Genomic DNA, 22,241 nt, shown 5'->3' with positions numbered 1-22,241 from the left:
GGGAGGGGTCAGCTCAGTGATGGCTTCTTCTGATGGCGGCGTGACCCCTCAACCCTGCTGGAGGATCCTAGAGATAAGCCATGTGTGATGGTGAAACTCCTGCAGCAGTGATGGTTTAACCCAGCCTTCAAATTATTGGCTCTCCATGTTTGAAACTATTTTTTTTCCCATACATTTAAGCTGAAAAAGAAAAAAAGAAAGAAAGAAAAGAAAGGGGGCGGGGGGTGGGTGGGTTCAGACATTTTCATGTTCCCATTTAGTCCTGTTTGGTTTGATGAATGTTCCATCTGCCTTCAAACTGAGCGATCTCGTCATCCTTTTTTATAAATTTATGCAATCATAATTGGACATGTTACATAAACCAGATTCCTGTGCTCAATGGAGCCTTTCATTGCACTCTAATCAGACCAGATCCCACCAGACAAAAGCCGTATGTACTTTTATCATGTCATAACAAGTCCCACGTGGGGCAAACTACTTTTAAATGTTGGATTAGGTGTCTGTGCACGGCGGCAAACAACAACAGTCTGGGTCGGGGGAAGTTCAGCGCCGTGATGGCTTTACAGTCGCGCAGCACAGCCGGTCGAATGAACAACCTTTTATTTATGTAGCTCCACCTCCGCAACAGAGGAGCTGTAAAAAGTTAAAAGAACAAACCCCCCCCCCCAAAACAGAACCAAAAGTGTGTTTTCTTCTCCGCATGGAAGCAGTGTGAACCCCAGTGCTCCGCGGAGAGGATATTAGCCTGTTTATGGTTTATTAATTGTTTCTGAGGGAGTGCGAGTCCAAACGTGACCTGCTATTAACCGCCGTATAAAACATCCACATGTTCACAACATCTGGGGGCTTCTAAGTAAATAATACAGTGAAATAGACTTTCCACGTACGGCGTTTCTTTGGCTCGAGCAGACGGCGCGTCTGCCTCCGCAGCTGCTTGGCCTTTTTAACTCCCTTAGTCATGTCGGCACAAGTCCATTGTCGGGGAGCGGTTGCCAAAAAAAAAAAAGCGACCACTGTGTTCAATTATATTTCAGTAATTGTGTATGATTCGCATTCATCAAATCGAATAATCAGTTTTCAACGGCATATGGTGAGCGGGGGAATATCAGCAAAATAGTCCCAAATAAAGAATACAGGAATTGAAATGTCATAATTACCAGACATTTGAATGTCAGCTGAGGTATACAGACGAAAAACCAGAAGAGTAAACATTTGTGTGTGTGTGTGTGTGTGTGTGTGTGTGTGTGTGTGTGGCCATTAAAACACAGAGGTTGAATTAAAAATCTGATGTCATTAAAATCTGGCAGAGTATCACATTATTTACATGATGTAACTTCTCTGTGCCAGGATGTGTCACGCAGGACTCCATCTGCTGTGAGTGCAACATAGAGCGTCTGTCTGTGTGTGTGTGTGTGTGTGTGTGTGTATAGCGGTGCTCATATGTGACCTAAGTGATGGCCTAAAGCTTTTAGCTCTTTCCTGTGGGAAAAGGGCAGATAGCTCCAACTTTATCTAGTATCTGTTCCAGTCGCCCTCAAAACGACTGCCCCTGACAATATCTCTCAGTCAGGAGAAAGTGATTTCAAGTGTGCCAGAAGAAGTAAGTGTTTCTGTGCCGTGCCGTGCCGTGCCTGCAGTGCTATACATCTTACATTTCCACAAACACACTTGCCCCACTCTACTCTTCCACTTATCTGCAGTTCTTAGGGACAGATTTTGATATGGTAAATATATTGAGGCCGTTCGCACAGGTCATACAAAGTCTACCCCCCCCCCCCCTTAACATTTCCATTACGGCGATTTAGAAATTTCAAAGGACGGGCGCTCTGTTTTTTGCATCTGTGAACAACTTCCAGTCCAGAGGCATTCATGAATCGACTGAGACCTCATCCGCCGGAGCTTTGATGTTCCCCTCGTGTTTTCTGTGTTATTCTTTCATCCTACTCTTCTTTTCTTTCCTTTTTTTTCCGTAATACCCACAGCATTTAATGGCTCCATGGACGGGGCTCCTACATTGAGAACACCTGTGCAGCAGTTAAAATAAGCAGGCCGATCAAATATTTCCACCGTCCCGTGTCTGTCTTTGAGCGTCTTCTGTTCCAGTGTAATCAAACGGGACGGCGCACATTTCCTGTCTTTGGCCCACATGGACGGGAAGCTGAGCGTCAATGTAGGCCCGACATGCACACGCGGCCTGAAACCCTTTTCATCTTCCTCTCGCTGTCTCTTGCTTACTCACGGTGTCTCATTCTCTCCCTTTGTGAGGCGTGTTTCTCTAAGAATATGCGCTCACTTTCAAAAAAATAAAGAATAAAGTAAGTAAAAGAGGTTTTGCGAGGGCTTTGAGCGCTCCCTTGATCTGAATACAAAGCTGTAACGGTTCATGTTGGTTCATGTTGGGTTTCCACCGCAGCTCAAAGAGTTGATTGTGCTTCGGCAGCATCACACACTGACTAATGCGTTTGCCATCGCTGGGTTTGACAGAAACACACACGCAGATTGCAGATATGTGAGCGTCGGCGGCGTCGACTGTAGCCGGCGTCACGGCTGGTTCACGTGTTGTTTTGCTCCCCGCTGTCAGAGCCCAGTGAGCTCACCACAGACACAGCTGGTTTGGGTGGAGCAGCCGCGGGTACACGGGGAGTTGAAGGACGTGGATCCCTGCCAACACATTTCGTACGCCGCGCATAGCTCGCAAGCGCAGCTGAGAATGAGAAATAGGGGACGCTCGCCCCCTCGCTGCCCACCCTACCATCTGCCCACCTGGGGCTGGGGGCTGTGTGGCTTGGCTTCCGTATTACCAGGCGTGACAGCCCTACCCTTAATCAACCTCCCAAACACACCTCTCCTCTCCTCTCCTCTCCTCTTCAATTGTGATGACAGGAGTGAGTTAGTGTGAAACTTGCTTCATCTTAATGTCAGTCTAAATGAGAGATTACTGGCCTTTAACGGTGGCAAAGAGGGAGGACATTATTTCCCTCTCACCGTCTAATTTGGATCTTGCTCGGAGGGGACTGCAAGGCCAGCAAAGGTTATTTCTCTCTGTGTGTGTGTGTGTGTGTGTGGCTGAGTCTCGGTGGAGGTTACAGGTCTCCGAGTGGATATAATTAGACACTTCCGTGCAGCTTTTAGAAAAATAGTCCGCTTCCCTTTGCTTGTTTTCCTTTCGCCATTTATCTCTCTTTTCTGTAGTGACACGATCGGGGAGTTAACCACCGTGTTCATCTCTGCGTTTCAACTTGCCCCCCCTCATTTTGCCTCGACTGGTGTAAATCTCACATCCTGTTTGCCATAAGCCAAGTAAAACAGCGAGACTGGATAAAGCGCTCGGAGGGGAATCCCTAGAAATCCGCACGCATGAAGTTTCCCAGCTCCTCGTTCCTCTGTGTGGAATGAGGAGCAGGGAGAGATGAAACAACCGCCGAGTGATCGCTTAGTCGTCACTGACCGACGCACAGCTAAAGTTAAACAGTACGAAATGTAATCACTTTTTTTTGTTTAAGTTAGTCATTTCCTCCAGGACGTGTGTCTGAAGTCGAGCGCTGCCTTGGGAGCTTGTCTGTTTGACACGTCATCGCTGTAATCTGTCAAGATGTGAAGATACAGAATATGGGGTCACTGGCACGGACATGAAAGTCCCCACATGTTTAGGAATTACAGTTATTAGTAGAAAACCTTTGGCAGATCATTTAGAGAGACTTCCCGGGAGCCTTTCATCCTCCTACAGTCAGAATGACTGATGGCATTTTACTAAGCATAGGCTGAGTGATGCGTACACCTTCTCCTTGCTGCCACTGGCCTGGCTCTTCCGTCCCCTACCACTGTCACACACACACACACATTTAAAAATCCACATCTATAGCGTCACCCGAGCGCCGCACTCGAGATAGAGCGACGCATCCACAGCCCATGACTGATATTAAAAAAACGCCCACTGAGGGATGTTTTCTCTCCCCTCCTTGGCTTTGTATTACACATTAATACAGCTAATTAAACATTTTTAATCAAGGATAGCACCGTATTGATCCCAATCTGTGCCAAGGAGGGGGTAAGTGTTAACTATACTACGGCTGATTATTCCTGCTCCGCTAGAGCTGTCACTCACCCTCCCCGTGATCCCGTCAGCTCTCCCTCCTGCCACTGTCGTGACGGCGGAGCGGTAAAAACAATGAGCTGAGGCCGTCGCGGACTTATAATTAATCTCTTTGTCGACTTCTATTGACACGTCCACTCTTTGATTAAATAATTACCTAAGTGCCATAAGCCCCGGTGATTGAGTCATAATCCTGAATAAGCTGTAACCAACTATGGTCACCTCCTTCGCTACGATTAGCTCATCGTTTGCTCGGCTGCCAGAGCAGCAGCACTCCCCCCCCCCACTCCCCACTCCCCACTCCCCACTCCCCCCATCTGTTACACTCTGGTTCTGTGACAGCAGTTTTGGGTTTGGGGTGTTAATGGAGGCTGGTAACAGGTTCTCATTTGACTACTGGTACAGTGAGAGCGCGCGCAGGTACGAACACGTGCGCACACATATGCCAGTGCGCTATGCAAATGCATTCACACGCATGTCTGCACATTCTGACAAGTCCACTTTCTCATATTATACCGCTAAACCCCCGCGTGTCGTCCCACCTGCCCACCCAGCCTCTCCCACACCTCACACACAAACAGCCTGGCATCTGTCACGTGGGGTCACACACACACAAACACAAACGGACACACAAACGCAGTGCTGTTGTCGGCAGCGAGCGTCCCCTTTTGACCCTCTGACAGGCACACGGTGGATCTCAAAGTGAGAGGAGAAGCCTCCATAGCAGGTCTACAAGTCAGAGATGTGCCCTCTCCATAGGTAGCTGTCCAACTCCTCAGGGCTCCAGGGGGGACGGCGATGCCTCTCCCAGGAAGCCACAACTCTCTTTTTCAGGAAGTGAGGTGTGTCTGGAGCGTTATCTACATCTGTCTGGGTGAGAAGCAGGAGGACAAGGGGTCAGACAAGAATGGGACCACTTATATCATGTATTATGTATGACGCGTGGCATGTGTTTGAATATTTACATGTGTCTAAAGGTGATGCAAATAGAGGGGGGGGGGGAGAAAAAAGAGGAAGGAAGTTCGGGGAGCTGTGCTTTTCCTTTGTCAACAAAGACTGTGTAAACAGTTGAGCATGATGCAACTCCAGAGCTGAGACAGAAACACCCGCAGAGCATGTAATCTATCGATCGGAACCCAACCTGCATTTAATAATGTTTTCAGAATCAGCCGTCGAGTCCCTATTGAGCATTCAATTAATTATCTCGCTGGAAAGCGATTACTCGGTGACGCTCTCTAAAAATATTTGAACATTCCGTTGCGTTTGAGTATCCTTCCCTTCTTATCGTCGTCCTTCAGCAACAGCTGTGACCTTCAAATGTGAACATTGATTTTAACACTCAACACTGCTTCTTTCCCCGCTCCTGATGGTTCCTCAAATTCCCTCTGGTCTGAGGTATCTTGAACGACCCCTGAAATAACACGTTAGAGGAATATAAATGATGGGCCCCCACAAAGTCAAGTTAAAAGCTTTGGAGTGGGGGGGGGGGGCTGATCCGGGGGCTGATCCGTATGAACTCTTAGAAGACTCCCAGGCATATAATTAAAAGGTAGTTTCTAATTTCTATGAGAGTAAATTAGCACCTCAGCTTCATTGTTAACTCATGGCTGGTGGCACGTAGCCCGGGGAGATGGATTGAATGGATCAGAGAGGGTCGGACAGTCACCGGATCATTTTGACAATGGGGTTCGGGGTGGGGGGGGGGGGACGGGTATCATCCATCACTCACGAGCTTACATGAAAGTTTTGACAGGTAGAGGTCACGGCAATGTGGCAGGAGCCACGCTGGAGATGGATGCCTTTCATTTGGGTAATGAAGAGTTAACCATCTTTGGAGAGTGAGAAGAACGTTAAATGGGAGAGCCGGCCGCCATTAAAAGAAAGTCTTATTTAATTCGCAACCCTAATGAAAGACAACGAAACACAATCCTTGATTGACAATGAGGCCCCGGCTGTAATTCCCCGCAGACAGTTCACTTTAGTTCCCTCCCTTGTTAATCTCAAATATAATGACTTGCAAAACTAAGGTTAAATGTGGCAGCGTGAATTCATTATCACTAATACATTAGACCATAAGATGATTTACAGTGCGCTCGCTCTCTCTTATTTTCATTAACGGCAAATGGCTTTGATTTAGCTGAGATTCCGCTCATCCTCGCCATCCATCTCGGCCGGCCGCGGTCAATTGTCCTCCTTTGTGCCTGACCTCTTCACTTGAGAATCGAGTCAAAGAATGAAAAGATGTAGGAGCAGACAACCTGGTGGAAAAAAAAAATATTATCCTGCGACAGTACAAGACCCCTCTTTATCACTTCCTCCGAAATTATATTCATCCCGAGCTGTCATTCAACTTCATCCTTGACCCCGGTCCTATTGTTGCAGGCTTAATGGCGGCGCTTCCGCCAAGATAACAGTTAATGCGCCCGCGGTCTACCAGCAAAAACCCCGCAAAGTCCATCTCCCGCGGAAACACCAGGGACCCGATCTGCATACTGAGCCGATAGTTATACGGACATTCAAAATGCATGTGCCTCTATTATTCATTAACCCAAAAGAGAGCTCTCCGAAATGCATGTTTCTTTCCAACGGTATAATGTGGATACGGCAAAACACAGCGTGTTCATATACATAAAGCAGACCCTTAAGCCTTCAAGCAACGCGCTGTGGCGATGCCCAATTTGCTTCCCGTACACTTCCTGTATCAACATTTGCTTTCTGAGATGTGGAATCAGTGTATGTAGATTTTTTCCCCCGATATGCTGATACGCGAGCGCCGGTCTCGCAGGTGCACGAGAGCGCGTGCCGGGTGCCGCGTGCGCTGTCGTCCGAGTAACTGTTGTGCATAAATGTGACAAATTGGACCAGTGCTCTAAGTAGAGGCCTCGGCAGCGGTGGTGAGTGACGGGAAGGTTACGTGCTCCTAATGACAGGGTTTTAAAGCTATAGCTGCCGCTAATTGGGGTGATGTGTCCGTCCTGTGTACCCCCAAGACACGTCTAGCTACCGGGGATTAGCCGTGATTAAGGCTCTGGTCTTCGTAGAGCTTGAAGACCTTTCACAGTGTTTATCCGCCGTGGTCAGATTACACCAGTGATGGACAGACAAGAGATCATCGGGGTTGAGCTATATCTCCGTGGTCGGTTTTGAGGCCGTCTTTTGAAAATGACGCACAGTACTGTACACCGGTCTTGACATGATATGATATGACGCCGCGGCACACGTCAAACTTCTCGTCGACGGAGCTGACACACACACACGCTATTAGAGAGTTGAGAAAAAAAATGATTATTTTTGTTTGCAAACAGTTTAGTTAGTCTTGCGACGCACTTAATATGCTGTAATTGTTCGCGGCAATTAACAAGACAGTAATTATGTGTTGTGTGCGCTTCCTTCACAAGTTTATTGGGAACTCGCTGCTTTTATGAGCTGCTCCTTTTCTTCTTCAAATACCTTTGTGAAACTGCAATATTACATAACCCTTAGAACACAGAGCATTAGGGCTGTTTTTTATTCTATTACTATGTTAAAATGTGTATACAGAGGCTAAAATACTGTGCAATAGAACTCTATAATTACACGAGAGCTGAAACAATTCATCAATTAATCAATTACTAAATTAATCTATTTTGATAATCGATTCATCGGTTTGAAGCTTATTTCATGATTAAAACGAGATTTCTGATTGTTTTAGCTTCTCAAATGTGAGTATTTTCTTCATTTCTTTGCTCCACATAACAAAGAAATCATTAGAAATGGAATCATTTATGTTTGTGGACAAAAACAAGACATTCGAGAACATTTCCAGAGTTTGACAAACACTGATCGACACTTTTTAACGCTTTTAACGACATTTTATGGACCAAGCGATGACTCGATGAATTGATTATGAAAATACTTGTTAGTTGCAGCTCTAACCTGAGCAAAAAGTACGTCACAATTTAAAGTTCGCTTGTCTCGTTTTTATGACCAAAAATAAAAAAATTGTGACTTCTGCATGTGTCACTACTCCCAGTTTAAAAAGATAAAATAAAAATAAAATAAGTGATATAAAATGAATCATAACTTTGACTCAACAACACATAAGACAAAATATAATATATAAAGCATGAATATGTGACCTATAAACACACAGGATGTCCATATAAGGAGTCGTGTATTATTCCCACTGCATTTTACCCAGGTTGCACCTGTGACACAGATCCGTGCCGCGTAAGCACTAAAGGGTTAAAGTCAAATCACAATTCTACACGGAAATATTTGCACAGACCTCATGGAGATTAAAATGAGAAACAAGTTCCTGTCTGAAAGTCAACAACTAGGAACCACAGCCCTGATTCTCTGTAAAGAGTCATACAGTGAAGCATATAAAGGAATAAACATGAAGCATGAATATTTATTGCATGTAGATTTCCTACCGCTACTCTTTGACCCAGGAAAACTCAGGGCGCCAACTGTGAGCCTCTTAGGTCATTATGCCGCTAAATGCCGCAGTGGTCACGGTAAACACGCTTCCAGAGAAAATGCATCCCCTTTAAAAGCATTTCAGTTTGGAGATGATCAAGAGCGCTTGGCTGTGTCCTCTTTGCCTTGTTAGTCCACGCCTGTACCAGAGGAAGCCTCTCATGTGTTTTCACTTGTGAAGACGACTCTGGAAAACTCTACCTTGTTAAAAATGAATTGTCATTTATGCTTGACTGACACTGATAATGAGATTAGGTGCGGAGGGGGGTGGTGGTAATAAGAGACGAGTAATAATCCGCTCGTATCTTATGACTTCATTACTTATTTCTGATTTCCCCCAAAACTTTGCTTTCCTGTTCATTATCGTGATTGTCTTCCAACTCTCGTCCCGTAATCCTCCGTCTCTCCACGGACACTGGACCTCGCTTTAAAAAGACCCCATGAGACCGAGATCTTGTGTTGACAATATCAGTTTCGTGTTAATGTTTAATAGGAGGAACAAAGCCTGCTTTTATTCCTGAAAGTTCAATTGCTTTCACACATTAACAAAGCAAGCAAGAAGAAAGTAGTATTAATGCTGAAAGTTTGTGCCTTAAAGGAATACTTCACTGATTGGCATTTAGCTTTGTATTACTAGAAGTAGTATTACTTTTTTTGTGTCACCAGTGACACTTGGTCCTGTTAGCGTAACTGTTAGCAAAGATGGCGGACACTGTTTACATTCTGGGAATGAGGTCCCATCCCCCTACGAGTGGGTCTAAAAATTGCGGAATTAGCATTGTAGTTTCAAGCCTCAGACCAAGTGTCACTGGTGGGCACGAAACAAAAAAGAAAGAAGCTATTCTTTATTTTGTTACCTTTGTGACCTTATTCACCAGAACGTAAACAGTGTCCGCCATCTTTGCTAACAGTTATGCTAACAGGACCAAGTGTCACTGGTGGGCACGTAACAAAAAAGAAAGAAGCTATTCTTTATTTTGTTACCTTTGTGACCTTATTCACCAGAATGTAAACAGTGTCCGCCATCTTTGCTAACAGTTATGCTAACAGGACCAAGTGTCACTGGTGGGCACGTAACAAAAAAGAAAGAAGCTATTCTTTATTTTGTTACCTTTGTGACCTTATTCACCAGAATGTAAACATTGTCCGCCATCTTTGCTAACAGTTATGCTAACAGGACCAAGTGTCACTGGTGGGCACGTAACAAAAAAAGAAAGAAGCTATTCTTTATTTTGTTACCTTTGTGACCTTATTCACCAGAATGTAAACAGGGTCCGCCATCTTTGCTAACAGTTACGCTAACAGGACCAAGTGTCACAGAAAAGAAAGAAGATATTTCTCAACTTAGGGGAAGCTGAGGTTGTGAAGCACAATTTTTCAAAAATACTACCCCTATTCTAGCAATACAAAGCTAAATGCTAATCACTGAAGTGTTCCTTTAAGCCTTTGCAATATTTTAACTACACAATGCGCTATTACCAAAGGCTGGGGCTTATACTTTACTGTCAATAAACCATACATCCTCATCCTTGCATTACAATACAGAGTAGAGTAATATTTTGATAACATCTTGTGTTGTAATGCAGTGACCTCTGACACAAAGCCTGACTTCATCCAAATCACTCAGCCCTAATCCCCCATAAGTCCTGTTTTCTCTATGTTCTTCTCTCCCAGATGCAGCTTTGCCCCAAAAAGGAATCATTATTAACAGGACAAAGGAACTCTGTCTCCAAAACAATTAAGAAAGCAGCATCCACTTGGGGAAACAGGGTTACTTATTATGACACAGCACCAGCATTTTGCTACAGCAGCATTGTTTTTATGACACTTAACAAACAATAATACACCTGGAATCGCTTGGGACATAAAAGGATCTAGGGCATCTTTTTATATAATCTGTGTTTATATGCACACAATATCTTAGAGTTTGGCATTTAACATTTGAATGAAGCACTAAATATTATTATTTTTTTTTTTTTTTTACAGTAAACCCAAACTTCTTTAACTTGTTTACGGGAGAGAAAGATGCACGAGAAGATTCAGATGAAAGCCAGTTGGTGTGCGACTGTGATTTGACACACTCATTACCGAACCTTCTCTTATTGATTTCTAGATAGTTGTTAAACACTCAGCCTTGCACACAGCTTAGCCTTTCCATATCCGTAAGTCTCCACCAATAACCTTTACTGTTATGATAGAGATAGCTCTGGATGCACACAGAGGGACGCGGCGGATTTGCAAAAGGAGGACATTTATGAAAATCTTTCTTGAAGCCTGTCTGAGAAATCCTTAAGCGACATGAAGGAAAGGGCAGTGAGTCAGTATATGGAGAGGACATACTGAGGCTCTGATATGGATGGAATGCTGGGGAAAATACTAGTCTATATGTGCATATGTAATGCAAAGGGGAGAAAAGAGAGTCACAGGACTCCATTGAAGTTTTCTCCTTCTCTATGGCACCATTTGGTCTCTCAAGACGTCGACTCAGAACACAACTTGTCATTCAGCCGGCGTCACAGAGGTTGTTATTGAAATGACCTCCGCTGTGGACTTTTACTGTTTCAAAAATCTACATACAAGACAATACGTTTCTCGCACAGCAGTTTTCATTTTGCACCAAAGTGAACGAGTGCATGAATGTGATGAGTGAGCGGGGGATTAAAGGCCAAAGGCTACTGTATCTGATTTCAGAGTGGTGTGCGACATCGCCAGAGTTGGCCCCACAACTGGAAAAAAAAGAAAGAAGTATGTTTTCATTCTGGCCCACATGATTTTAATTATGTTTACAAAGTCGTACGGTGTTTACTTGGTGCGTTTTATCATCATGCAGGAGTAAGAAAACTTCCTGACATGGTTTTTGTCTTCTGAAAAATGTCTGGTTACTGACTGACTAAAGGTTGCTGAAGGGACAAACTAATTTCACTTCAGTTTTAGGCGGTTATTTGTCACAATATGTGCTTTTGAGGGATTGATTTTCTCCCTCCCACCGCATTGATGAAACCTCGGCTAGGGGTTCCTCTGGGAATTCATCTTGGGGCTGATAACTTTGAGCTATCTTATCTGCTCACTGTTCAAACAAGAGTGAATGCTCAGATTTACTTCAGGTGTTTGTCTCTCTCTGTGGGTCCATTTCATCCTGTTTTTGTTTTCAAGGTTAAAGCCTGATTGATGCGGCTGATTTTCCGCAATGTCGTCTTTTGTCCGGCCGTGTTGGGGCTTGTGGCTAAATCTCCGTTCGTTCATTTTTCAACCGAGAAATAAACAATTAGAGGTAAGCCACCATTGTGTTAGATTTAGGGTCCAAGAGATCCAATAATATTTCAACAGTCAGAGCTTAAAGGCACAGTACTTTCTAAGTGCGGTTATTATTACAGTTTATTAAGGCGTTTTACAGTAATGAGTTAACCATAAGTATCAATAAAAGGAATGCGAGCGAACCATCAAGAGCAAAATGTAAGTAATAGTCCCTGACTTTAATTCTGGGCTATTCTGCCTTCTAATTATAAAGCCTTCAGGACCTAACACAATGCTGCCGGAGATTTGTCCACGGGGCATGGATTCTCAATTTGTCATGCCGCTTTGAACTGTCACTATTCGACTGGTGGTGCAAAGATCATAAACCAGTAAAACTTCAGAGCACAGGATGCGTCTGAGGGTGACTAAGCACAGTGGAGGCCCCCCTCACAAGTCTCTCCGCAGAGTGGCTTGTAGTCAACACTATCTTATCTTGGGAGAGGGCAAGTCTGGGCCGGTCAGCGGGGAAGCGGAGCAGCACGACTTCACTGGGAAAAGTCCCCTCGCTTCTTAGAAATCGACTGGATAAATGTGATCTGTTTTGTCCGAGGACAAATATCATGTTTTGATATTATGTTTCATCCACCGTGACAAAATGACGACAACTAACTCACCGTAAATGTTTTTTTTTTTTTACACGTCTTAAAGTCATTTCATGTAGCTCTTCCTAACATGCTTATAAAGTCGGATGATTATGTTTCCCACATCGCACAAATGAAACTTTCCCCTGCTCATTCTGTAGTCGACACCAGTGTGTGAGAGAGAGAGAGCAAGACCTGACCTGTAGCCATACAATCCATCAGCATTAGTCCTACACAGTCTGCAGACTAAACACACTCTCATTACAGTGGCTGCGAGCGCCCCGAGGCCTCTCCCTCCACACAAGTTTATTAACACAAGACACAAATGTACGATACACAACCAGCTTCGCCGGACTTTTACAATAAACAGCGCTTCAGTGCTGCCGGTGGATAATTAAAGGATTTAAATAGCCGCAGCTTATGGGGAATGACACGGCAATATGATTACTGTAGGACACACTGTACTGTGTGGGGCAGATGATGTCATCTCCTCATGCTGCTCTGTGGGGCAGCGGCGGTGAAGTGGGGACGGAGGCAGAGGAAGAGACAGGAAGTGAGGCGGGAAACACTTCACGCACTCGTTTAAAAACCAAAGCTCTCGCCTGTTCACTGGCTAAATGTTGCCGGCTAATACATTGCTATTTCACATATAATCCCAGTGCTGGGTTTAATAGTATTCAGTTACAAATGTCCGACACCCACACGGATCCTCAAGGCTCACGGTTTATAGTCGTCCTCTGTGGTTTAATGCACGTCAGAGTGGTCATGTGAGTATTATTATATTATTACTTAGAGGAATACTTAGCATTTAGCTTTGTGTTACTAGAATAGGGGTAATATTTTGAAAAATTGTGCTTCCCAACCTCAGTTGAGAAATATCTTCATTTTTTTCCCCTCATTCCCAGAATGTTTGCTCTTTGCTAACAGTTATGCTAACAGGACCAAGTGTCACTGGTGGGCACGTAACAAAAAAAGAAAGAAGCTATTCTTTATTTTGTTACCTTTGTGACCTTATTCACCAGAATGTAAACAGTGTCCGCCATCTTTGCTAACAGTTACGCTAAAAGGACCAAGTGTCACTGGTGGGCAGGTAAAACAAAAAAAGAAAGAAGCTATTCTTTATTTTGTTACCTTTGTGACCTTATTCACCAGAATGTAAACAGTGTCCGCCATCTTTGCTAACAGTTACGCTAAAAGGACCAAGTGTCACTGGTGGGCACGTAACAAAAAAAGAAAGAAGCTATTCTTTATTTTGTTACCTTTGTGACCTCATTCCCAGAATGTAAACAGTGTCCGCCATCTTTGCTAACAGTTACGCTAACAGGAGCAAGTGTCAAACAGACGGGGTAAGCAAAATTTAAAAAGTAAAAAGTAAGAGCATCCAAATTTTAAAGTAGACTTGTGTGTTGTTGTTATACAGTATTATGTCATATTCTATTTACGTATTTTTGCCGTTAAAGCGTCAAATATTAGTGCTATCTAAATAATGTAGCATGTCAAAGTTTGGTCTGTTCAGCTAATAATTAGCTTTTGTCTGTAATCTGAGACTGCAAACAAAGTGTAATCTAAACTGTAAACTGTGATGGTACACTATACTACTGTACGTATAACATTTGCCAACTAAAATGTAGTGGGAGTGGCATAAACAAGAAATATTTAGATATTTACAGTTCAGGTACCTAGCTGAATTAAGTGCATACATTTATTAGGTACATCTGTGAAGACAAATATCTCATCTACATGCATTAGGCATGTAGGCGTGGCCAGGATGACCTGCAAATCTTCCACAGTAGCATCAGAATGGGGAAGAAAGTGTGATTTAAATGACTGTGAACACTGGTTGATGGTTCCCAAAGACGGCTGATCACCTGGGGTGTTCACCCTCAACTCTCTCTCGGGTTTATGGAGGATGGTGAAAAAAAAAGAGAAAATATCATATTGTTTTTTTTTAAAAGTCAAATTATTATTAAGTATATTCAGCCTTAATAAGTAAATAATTCCAAAACATGTTGTGATTAGATAAATACACTGAATTCAAGTCAGTGAGTGTATATCCTGTTTTTTTATAAGAAATACAGCAATGTTTCTCACTTAGAAGTTAGTTCTCATCAAATCTACAAATAAAACATCAGCGCAGACCCGTGGACTTAATTCAGTGTTTGCTCCTTTTAAATAAGAACAGGGTTGTTGCATTTACACGTCGACACAGTCTCAGGGCAGTTATGGCCTCTGATTGTGTTTGTGTGCCCCCTGTGACAAACAGTCCAGCACAGTACTCAAGCACGGGGCTGTTTACATTCACGACAAGATACTCCACTCTCAAGTATCTGCTAAGCATTGGGCCTTGAGAGCCACAGACCACATCAAGGAGGTCAACAAAGAATCTGACACCCCGGAGATACATTTGCATTGAGTCGAAAATGTAAAGCAACAACAAGGCATAAAATGGCCTCCGAGGCACCAAACACTTGTGGTGAAACAACAATCTCCAAACTGCTGTGAGATCCTCCTCATTGTCAAAGCTCTTCTTATCTTGAAACGGGGGGGGGGGGGGGAGAAGACGAGCATGTTCCTTCAGGAATGAGACCATATTGAAGGCGGCTGGCCAGCAAAATGAATTATGCCGCAGCTGACGCAACTCGCTTTAGTGTCATCTCACATTTTAAAGGCAACAAAATGGTTTTCGCAGGAACTGCCAACAAGCGCACAAACTATAAATCCCACGACAGATGAGCAGATTTTGAGTTTTCCCCCTCAATCCTCCGCCTGGAGAGAGAGAGGACTTTGAGTCTGAGGAAAAAAAAAAAAAAAAGACGTGTGAATGTATCAAATACAACTTGAAAACCTGCGGAACTTGTAACGTAAATGACTATGCACAGCACCAGATTACCACTAAGTGACTGCCTGGCAATAAACACTATAACCCGAGCACTGAGGATACTCTGTAAGAATGTGTCTGTCAGGAGAAAAGTTAATTTGTGTTTTCATGTGCTACCAAAACAAACCCCCTTTCCTCACCCCCCCCCCCCCGCTTTATCCCCCCCATGAACCATTGTGAAGCCATCAGATAGTGGCTTCCAGAAGTCCACACCTGTCTTAGGGCTATGCAGAGGAGATGGATCCATGCATTTTGAGCATCAGATAGCCTCTAGCCAGGGTTAGTATTGATCTAACGCTTCACTGACCCTTTGTGAGAGCAGCAGCTGCTTTGGGGGGCTTTTAGATAAGCAATGCAAAGGGAATTGTTTCCCCTGAAATGCTCTTTCGATGTTTGGGCATGAAAACCATCACTTAATTCAACACTCCATTGCCCGGGAATAAAATGTGCTCTCCCCTGACATGGAAAGCAGCACATAAGCAATAAGCATTAAAAACATCTGCCTGTGGGATATTGGAAAGTGAATGGTATTAGAAATCACACGGTGATAATGCAGCTCTGTGTGTGTGTGTGTGTGTGTGTTTTCAATGTTTAATCATATATAATCTCTGCAGTGAAAATGAAATGAGAACACAACATGTTTCACTGTCCCACAACTCCCTCTCCCTCCTTTCTCTCCACTCTGATCACCAGTCACTGAATAAAGCAGTCGGGTGGGTGTGAAGGGGCAGCGGGGGAGGGGGGGAGGGGTGGGGGTGAGTGAGGCAGACATGGCGATGAGACCCTCCCTATGATGACTCATAGGCTGACACCAGCACCTCATTCACAGCCAATAATGAGCCATGCTAATGAGCAGGACAACCACCCTGCACGCTCATCATTAAGCGGTCCTGTGATTCATGTCCAGCATTAAACCATCATATAAAGAGATAAGGTTGGCTGGAGCAGGCTGGGATGAGATAGACAAGGGGCCATAATGGGGTTTTAAAAAAAAAAAACACACTGCAGGTAATCACTTTGTATCAAACGAGTGATATTTTTTTTCATTTCTGTGAGTATATTCTTGGAAAATCATAAATATGTCGCTTTATCCCCTCCAATTTCCTTGAATCTGTGCTTGCACATTAAACCTATATGTGACACAACACTATAAATGCGTTTGAAATAATCTCTCCGAGCCATATCTGCAACGATCGAGAGATCAAATACCCCTCGCGTGGATCCATCTGGGGAAAAGAACCCGATGCTGACAGTAAAACATGCATGTGCATGTGCCAACCTCCTGAGACTCCTGCTCTGACACATATATCTGATAAGGCTTAATCAGCACAGGGTGGTCATGATAAAGCATTTCAGGCCTATCTCTGTCTGAGGGAGACACAGACACACGGCTGCCTCACTTCTCCGAGGATGGAAAGCCAAACGCACCCCTGCCTTTGAGCATTTCTCTCCCTAAAACTGCCTCCATCTCCATACCCTTGTCTCCCCCCTTTTCCCCGTCTCCTCACTCTGCTTTTCTATCTACCTCTCTCTCTCTCTCTCTGTATCAGAGACACTTCTTAAGCCCCAGCTGGGGAAAATAAGGTGGCTGGGTGGGGGGAGGGTTTCAAAAGGGTAAGTGATTGCCCTCTAGGGGACGAAGCAGAGAGGAGGAAAAAAAAAAAGGCAGGACGCCTTATCGCCCCAGCCTCCAATAGCACTGCTGGCTACCACCCAGAGCCAGCGGGGAGGAGGGGGTGCAGTAGACGCCAGCTCCATGCGTATACGCCCGCCTCTTGACACAGCAAACTCAGCAGGGAGCCTTGCATCCGTGCTTGACTGTATGAACTCAAAACTCGAGACTGCGCAGCCAAAATTCATGCCATCTGAATGATTGCTGTTGCCTTCTCTGCACGTGGTGTACACAGGGGCGTTAACCCAAATGGATAAGTGATCAAACATAGACTGTATGGTATAGAAAAATTGACTTCCAGTTTGAAAAGTGGGGGGGGGGAAAGCCCCAAGAAGTAGTGTGGATGGTCATGGCCACCAGGGAGTGACTCCATTTGTTTTGCAAATGGAAATCTATGAGAAAATGATCTTAACTCTCCTATAGTGGGAAAATGAGACTTATACTCCTCACTCAAGGCTGAGAGATGCAGCCAAAAATGTTAATTATCATCGTAAATGTCAGATTATATAAGACTGATATACCTTTTTTAGATATTTATGGGCTGAAAACAACAAATACTTTTCATTTCACACTAAAACATTCAAAAGTGACTACATATATTAACATTATATCCATATATTGACCCTCTGTTACATCACAAATACAAAAAAAAGATGCATTGTGATATATATTGTTATTGAACTACTGCCCGGCCCTATTCTCACTTGATTTATATTGCCAGTAAACATTTTTCCTGAGCTCCTTTTTCAGGTCTTCAAAAGAACATAAACTGTCAACTGTGTAAATTATGATTCACACGTGATTGACAGTTGCTCTCTTTCAATAGGTTCCCAGTTGCGGGTGAGCGCCTGCGGACGCGCGTGTGGTCGGTGAACTGTCGAACGTGGCGACGATCGAATCACGAAAAACTGTGAGTACATTTTGGATATTTCTGTGAAAAGGTGTATTTTATACACAGCATGTGTATATTTCAGCTCAGAGCTGGGTTGTTATCAGTGAAACTATCACACGTGCTGACACTAACATGATAAACAAGAGCTCTGCAGCAGCATGTGCCACTGACCTATTTTCTAGCATTCAAATATAAACACCAGGAAATAAACAGGAAAGGGGAGGGGGGGGGGGGGTGAATGTGTTCACACTTGGGCCACTAAGATACAAGTGTTAACTGTGTGGGGTTATACCAAACTAAATGAAAGAATCAAGCCATTAGCAGCTGCTATAGTAATGTATCCTTGTGCAGCAGTGAGGCACAGACTCATCCATGCGCCTTCAACAGCGCCACCCTCAGTTTTCAACACAAGGCGGTGGGGGAGCAAATAATCACACAGCCTACACGTTTTCCTCCAGACGCATATCCACTGAGCCAAGTCTGGAGGAGGAAAACATCACATTATTCACATAAATATGATTATTTCGCTCTTAAAAATAAGTCAACATGCTGTATTTCTGCGCGCGTAATGGTGAGCGGTGTGGATCTCAGGAGCGCTCAGTGCAAACTGTGTGTTTAATATGCCTGTCTCGCCCGGCGTGTTGCCCCAGACACTGTGTTCCACAAATCCCCACCTCCACTCCAATGAGCGCACGGGAGGGAGGAATAAAAAGGGTTAAGGGGAGTCTTGGATAGAGTCTGCAGGGCGGAGTGGAAGGGACGTGATTGGGTGGCGGGGTGTGACGCAGGGGAGATGAAAAAGCCGATAACTAGTTAAGAAGGCAGTTTGTAACTCTGGAAAAAGAGTGCAGAGCTTGAGAGACACATTTACGCAGGAGGACGTGGACGAACCCCGGCGCAAACGCAGAGTGCTGAGCGGTCTTGGGCAGTGTGCGTGGAGGCTGTTCGAGACACTGCAGCGTCCGGACACAGAAGTGACTCGGAACACGGGGGGGAAACAATGGTGCAGCACACGGACAACAGCGAGACGGACGGGAGCATGTCCAGGGAGGCTACCGACTCCGAGGAGAGTGAATTTATGGCATGCAGCCCCGTGGCGATAAACCCGGACTGGTGCAAGACCGCCACCGGTCACATCAAGAGACCCATGAATGCATTTATGGTGTGGTCCAAAATCGAGCGGAGGAAGATCATGGAGCAGTCGCCGGACATGCACAACGCGGAGATTTCCAAGCGCCTGGGGAAGCGGTGGAAGATGCTGAAGGACAGCGAGAAGATCCCGTTCATCAGAGAAGCCGAGCGGCTGCGGCTAAAACACATGGCCGACTACCCCGACTACAAGTACAGACCCAAGAAAAAACCAAAGCTCGACTCCTCGACGAAATCCGCCGCGCCGTCTCCGGAGAAGTGCGGCAAAATCGCAAAGAACCCCAGCAAGAAGTGCTCAAAGATAAAGAGCAAGAGCGGCTCCAAGTCCTCGCACGGCGGCTACAGCAGCGAGGACTGCGTGTTCCCCAGCTTAAAAGTTGCAAAGACTGTGAAAAGTGAGCTCACCGACGAGGAGGACGACGACGACTACGAAGAGGACTACCGGATGGGGATTAAGACCGGGGACGAGGAGCGACTGAGGCCGTACAATGTAGCCAAAGTTCCCGCGAGTCCAACTTTGAGCTCCTCGGCGGAGTCCGAGGGGACGAGCATGTACGAAGAGGTGCGGAACACCAATAACAGACTCTTTTACAATATCAAAAACATTACCAAGCAGAGCGCATTGCACGCTGCTTCTGTCTCACCAGCATCCTCCAGGTCGGTCTCCACATCCTCCTCCTCCTCTTCTTCCTCCAGCAGCAGCAGCAGCTCCTCTTCCGGAGAGGACGCGGACGATTTGCTGTTTGACTTTAGTTTGAATTTCGCCCCCAGCGTCCCAGGCTCCGAGCTGGGCAACCCCAATTCAGGAAACCTCTCCCTGTCTCTTGTGGATAAGGACCTGGACTCTTTCAGTGAGGGCAGCCTGGGCTCTCACTTTGAATTCCCAGACTATTGCACGCCAGAACTCAGTGAGATGATTGCCGGGGACTGGCTGGAGGCGAACTTTTCCGACCTGGTCTTCACATACTGAATTAAGAGAGAGAGGAAAGAGAGAGAGAGAGAGAGGGGGGAAAAGTTCCTCTTGTAATAACAGAGAGAAGGGAGCAATGAAATTATACATGTGTCCTGGTCAAGTTGTCCTGAGTCCTGCCTCCTGTGGGTTTTTTTTTCTGAAGTGTCCTGGAGGAAGGTGGACGACCAGGAGGCGAGGTGAGGTTTGAGGAATGAGATGCTTATGAAGCTGGTAGCAAAAAACAACAACAACAACAACAACAACAGCAGCAGCAAAACAGCAAAAGTCTGCAGACTTTTTTTCTGGCAGCAGCATGACAGGGTTTTATGGATTTTTCCCCTCGCCGGTCTGAATTCACTGCTCAGCTGAAACAGACCACAAAAGGGAAAAACATGTGAACTTCTATGCATCTTATCCTCTTCAAACAAACAAACAAACAAACAAAAAATAAAATCAAAACTGCAGGGAGCTGAAAACGGACTGTGTGGACTGACTCGAAGCAAATCTGTGAACTGACAAAAAAAAAATTGTTCAGGACGTTCCTTTACAACGGTTTATGTAATTTCTAAATGCCGCAAATGTTTGTTTCTTTTTTGTAACTGTTTATCCGTTTACCTCCTGGTTTTGGTAAAGTACGCAGCCTAAACCTCTGCAGACTACAGGTGTGGAGGGGAAACATTTTGATACATAACAGACCTCATCTTTTTAAAAGAAAAGTAAGATATTTTCAGGCATATTTTTGTACAGTTAAACAAAGGGAATGTTCTTACTGTGCTTTTCAGTGAGTTTCAGGCACTTCGTCCCTTTATCATTTGTTTCTAGCATGCAAGGGAGTCCTGGTTTTAAGGATTAAGTTAAATTAAGACTTGCATCAAAAATGCCTTGTGATTTTAAACTAGGTTTTTGTACAGTTGTAGAGCAGATTTGTTGAGTATTTGTAGACGATACAATGGCATCATGGGGAACACATACCTCAGAGCTGGAACTAGTTTCAAGATTGTATATGTACTGTAATATAGTAAAGTTAGGAGTTTATGTATATCATACTCGTGATATGTGGATGGGTCCCGATCGCAGGTGTGAAACTGGATTTTGGTATTTTTTATGGCACATACTGTTTTTTCCCCCCTCTCATTTTTTGTGCAATATATACTCTTAAGATACAGACCATCATACAATTGTAGCAAGTGATGGAGAAACAGACTTGTGCACTGTCAACATCATTTCATGTTATGATGCTGAAAAGCCTGTCTAGGCAGAAAAATGGAAAAGAGAAAATAAACAAATCAGCTGGAACTGATACAAAACAGTAAATATGGCCTCATGGTGTGATGCATACTTTATACACTGACAAATATAAAACAAATTTGAATGTTGTTCGACACATTGGATTGGGTTGTGGGCACAATTGATACCAAAACAGTTCGGAATCTGACTGGAAATTTTTGGGGGAGAACGAGTTCTGCAAAAAAAAAAAGAAGGAAGAAAAAAAAAAGGGGGGGGGAGGGCATCGTCTGATTGAGTGGTGGTCTGGCATTAGGTTCACAGGCAAGCAAAAAAAGAACATTCCATAGCCCTGTTTCATGAAATGAAACTTTATTTTAAAAACTGAAGACTGCCTTCTTTTCTTAAAAAAAAAACATTAACCATAAACCTGTATTTTTTATTTCTTGCACTTAAAAAAAAGCAGATATTGTTTATTTTTATGTGGGTCTTACATATGAAGTCTGTTTGATAACAAAAAAAAAAAAAGGAAAAAAGGTTTTGGGATATGACCTAATTATATGCCAAGACGTTTTGTTTGGGGAGTTCTAGGCAGTAGTTACTTCACATTCCAAGTGTGAACCCTGTCTCTGACTCATCTTTTAATAAATAAGTACCTACCACCATCGACTGTCCTTTCAGTTTGTGAATATATGTACACGAGATGTGTTATTTGTTGCGTTTGAAAAAGGATGTGATGACCTGAGTGACGCCTATTTTGTATGTAGGCGGGCATTCGCAAATGGACGGGCTCAAACTAACATGTGAATTCACATTTAATAAAATGGAAAAAAGGAAAAACTTGTAAACCACAGTGTGGAGGTGATTTACTGATTCAAATGTACTCTCTTTTGCTCAACCTCTCTCTCCCCCGCCGCCGCCACAGCCGCCGCCCCTCTTAAAAAGGCACACTGCAGCTTTAAGAAATTGAATTCCCCGCTTGCAGGCGCTTAGCGATGTGATTGGGCGAGCGCGGCCGTTCCCTTGGAGACGGGGCTGGAAACAA

General features: G+C 44.3%; 2 protein-coding genes across 6 annotated transcripts in view; both read left to right on the top strand.

Annotated features, from left to right (window-relative positions):
• LOC131444765 (doublecortin domain-containing protein 2C) overlaps positions 1-22,241 on the top strand; it is a 303,607-nt gene that overhangs the window by 197,242 nt on the left and 84,124 nt on the right. For all 5 annotated transcript variants that reach the window (XM_058615394.1, XM_058615393.1, XM_058615391.1 and 2 more), the window contains one exon: positions 17,806-17,889. The gene's annotated coding sequence lies outside the window, so the exon portion shown is untranslated. The remainder of the gene's footprint in view (positions 1-17,805; positions 17,890-22,241) is intronic.
• Positions 18,694-21,861, top strand: sox11a (SRY-box transcription factor 11a). Its single transcript, XM_058615396.1, has one exon. The coding sequence runs from the start codon at positions 18,872-18,874 to the stop codon at positions 19,988-19,990; it is 1,119 nt and encodes a 372-aa protein (XP_058471379.1). The 5' UTR covers positions 18,694-18,871; the 3' UTR covers positions 19,991-21,861.

The sequence above is a fragment of the Solea solea genome, chromosome 18, assembly GCF_958295425.1.
Source record: "Solea solea chromosome 18, fSolSol10.1, whole genome shotgun sequence".
In the NCBI taxonomy this organism is placed as follows: domain Eukaryota; kingdom Metazoa; phylum Chordata; class Actinopteri; order Pleuronectiformes; family Soleidae; genus Solea; species Solea solea.
This window is presented reverse-complemented; position numbering and strand designations above follow the sequence as displayed.